Consider the following 2,905-nt stretch of genomic DNA (forward strand, 5'->3'; position numbering starts at 1 on the left):
GGTTGAAGCGTCAAAAAGCCCATTACGCGATTACGCTTTGGGGGCGTACTAATGCCTTTGCTTAGGATACGTTTTGGTGGTGATAGTGGACAGGGCCGGGGGTGCAAACATGCTATCTTGGGTTCATTGGCAGTGCGATCTGAAGGCGTTCGTGAGTGAATTTTTGCATTCCAATCGAGTGGAGAAGAAAAATACGCTAGAGATTTTGCGAAAGCGGTCATCGCTCAAGCCATGCCATATGATTTTATCATTCCCAAATAATCATGAAGGGCAGACCCGCCCATATTCGGACGCGCTACGCAAGGTGAGATCATACGCATTGATGAAGTCATTGTGGGCGTAAAGGAATATATTATCAGACCCAGTCATTTTGTTGATTCCTTGTTTTTGTGTCGCAAAGCTCATTTTTTTCTGTGTCTCTGTGGATTAGCCCAAACGCCTGACATTTTCCATGCTTACTGTTATCAGTGATCATCAGTATATGTTCTATAGTATTCAACTTCAGTATTTACACCTTGATCCACAATACCTGTTCAACAGCTTCCTCCCTACAATCTTAATGGGGGGACCCATGTGTGCGAGGGTGTAATTTTCCATCCAATTGGGGGAGCAGGCTTTAGCCTCCAAAATTTGACTCAGAGACCCTCAACTTTGAGACAAAGTGGGCTGAGCCCGGGAGAAACATCCTGGCTGGCAAATTTTAGGGTATATGTCATAGTTTTTCATGGCTCAGCTTCAATGCACTTTGTGAGGCATTGTCCTGCATGCATTCTTGTCCTGCAACTTGTTAAACTACTTCAGTCTTTATTAGTCTAGAAAGATGTTCCAGGATATTGTAATTTTTTAGCTGGATTAAGCTAGCTATTTTTTGTATGTGCTAGTAACATGTCACAAAGTCTAGTGACTTGTTGGTTCAAACTTGCAATGCATATGTCACTAAATGGCCTAAGCTGCCATTATGGTGCTGTGCCAATCACAGATGCTTATCCCAGTTCCACAATAGAACTTCTGATGCAGTTACTGCTAATGACTAACCTTTCCCAGCATGACTTGTATTTTAACATGACATGACTGAACCTGTGTAATTGGCCTAAAGTGACACTCAATGATAACACTATATTTGGGAGTGGATCAAGACACCATTGAATGTGTCCTAATGTCAGCTAGGAAGGTTGAGGCTCACTGGATAAGCAGTTAAGATGGAGCAGAGGAGAAGCTGGCCAGTATTAATGAAAGTTGCCCTGACCATTTAGACTAGGATGAAGTATGTGGTGGGCCCTCTGTGCAATATAGAAGGTGCCACCTGAAATGCTCAGTATTCTGAGTTTTAGGCTTCTTGACCTGCTGAAGAATGCGCTGTCTTCAAGACCATGGTCGCTCTGAATATCTTGTAAAAAAACGTTGCGTTAGATGTGTTGTCGCGCAGCAGCTTACGTAAGATCGTGTTTTTATTATATAGTAATGCTGCGTTGTGATGTAGTAAGTGAAGTAATGTCGCTGAGAAGTTCTTGCGTTAGAAGTTCTGTCGCTTAGACCCTCATGCGCTAGAAGCGTTTGCACTGAAAGCAATGGCGCTCGTAAGCATTGGTGTTAAGTCTTTGCGCTACAAGTTCTGTTGTATAAAAGTATTGTCGCATATGTGTATTTGTGCCGAAGCCATGGCGTAGAAGTGTAGTCGTTAGCAACATTTGATTTAGAAATTCAGCCGCGGAACCATTAAAACCGCCTGTCCATGAGTAAGCAAAGTCTCTTCTCCAGTGTTGTTATAAATGAATAGTTCACAGGGGGTGTATTCACACCAAGCATCATTTTCAGCTGTGTGAGCTGCTGCCGAAGGTTTCGAGGGACTGGAGATACCAGATTGCATGTGCGGAGCTGGACGGCAGCAGAATTCTGATGACCTTGGCAAAGCCTGCGGTAGTCATCGGCGCCATCCAGACAATCATAAATATGAAGAAAGAAATGGGGACAAGGTCGGTAAGTACCAGCTTAACATCATGTCAATCGTGGACTTGCGCAGTAGAGCGGACTGTTACAACAGATCTGTGGCAGTAGAGCAAGCTGTTACAACAGATCTGTGTCAGGAGAGCGGACTGTTGCAACAGATCTGTGGCAGTAGAGCAGACTGTTACAACAGATCTATGACATCTTTTAATTGATTTAAACTGTACTTGTCGGGCACCTCGGGGTAATAATTCACGTAATGCGTTTTCTCCATTTCTGCGCCATTCACAGTCCATAGCCCTGTTCCTGGACACGGGACCGGGCCACCGCGACACAACGCTGACGGACGAGCGCCAGCTGCTGGTCCATGACGTCATCTGCCGGCTGATGACCTTCATGGGCCACCACGTGACGGAGGTGGCTCACAGCCACGACCTGGTCTCGCCGGCGGCGGCGCCCGGTGCCGCCCAGACCCTGGTCTGCGTCACCGGCAACTCCCGGCTGGACCTGCGATGCGTGTGGGCGCCGGGGTCTGAGTCACAGGCGACCGACCCGGAGACGGAGCCGCGACAGACCGACCTGGCGCCGGAGCGGCAGGCGGCGGCTGTGGGAAACCGCTGTGAACGTGGTGGTGGAGCCGGTCGTCAATCTGAAGACGGGGAAGAAGGAGCTGGAGGTGTCGCCGACAGAGTACCGCAGGTGGGGCATTCAGGGTGGTTGATGGATGGCCAGTGGGCTTCAGGGGGTCGGCGAGTTACCGTGGCCCACTTGTGTCACTCTGTCGCGGTTTAGAGGCATATGAGGGAATCACTTCAAAACGTGCATACAGTCGTGAATATCATAGAGTTTGGCTACCTACACCTGTCGCTCTCGCTCTTGCTCTTGCCCTCGCCCTCGCTCTCGCGCTCCGCTGTGCCCTCTCTTACTCGCTATGGCCTCTCAACTTACCGCACTCACGCAC

The 2,905-nt window shown here is 48.5% G+C and overlaps 1 protein-coding gene across 1 annotated transcript in view; it reads left to right on the top strand.

Moving 5' to 3' along the window:
• The first annotated feature begins 222 nt into the window (after positions 1-222).
• The window catches only part of LOC119098365 (uncharacterized), an 8,293-nt gene continuing 5,610 nt past the window's right edge, over positions 223-2,905 (top strand). Inside the window, exons 1-3 of the mRNA XM_037221284.1 lie at positions 223-304; positions 1,816-1,977; positions 2,236-2,550. Of these exons, the coding sequence (XP_037077179.1) occupies positions 239-304; positions 1,816-1,977; positions 2,236-2,550 (543 nt within the window). The 5' untranslated portion in view covers positions 223-238. The remainder of the gene's footprint in view (positions 305-1,815; positions 1,978-2,235; positions 2,551-2,905) is intronic.

The sequence above is a fragment of the Pollicipes pollicipes genome, unplaced genomic scaffold (assembly GCF_011947565.3).
Source record: "Pollicipes pollicipes isolate AB1234 unplaced genomic scaffold, Ppol_2.1 Scaffold_4740;HRSCAF=5597_pilon_pilon_pilon, whole genome shotgun sequence".
Classification (NCBI taxonomy): domain Eukaryota; kingdom Metazoa; phylum Arthropoda; class Thecostraca; order Pollicipedomorpha; family Pollicipedidae; genus Pollicipes; species Pollicipes pollicipes.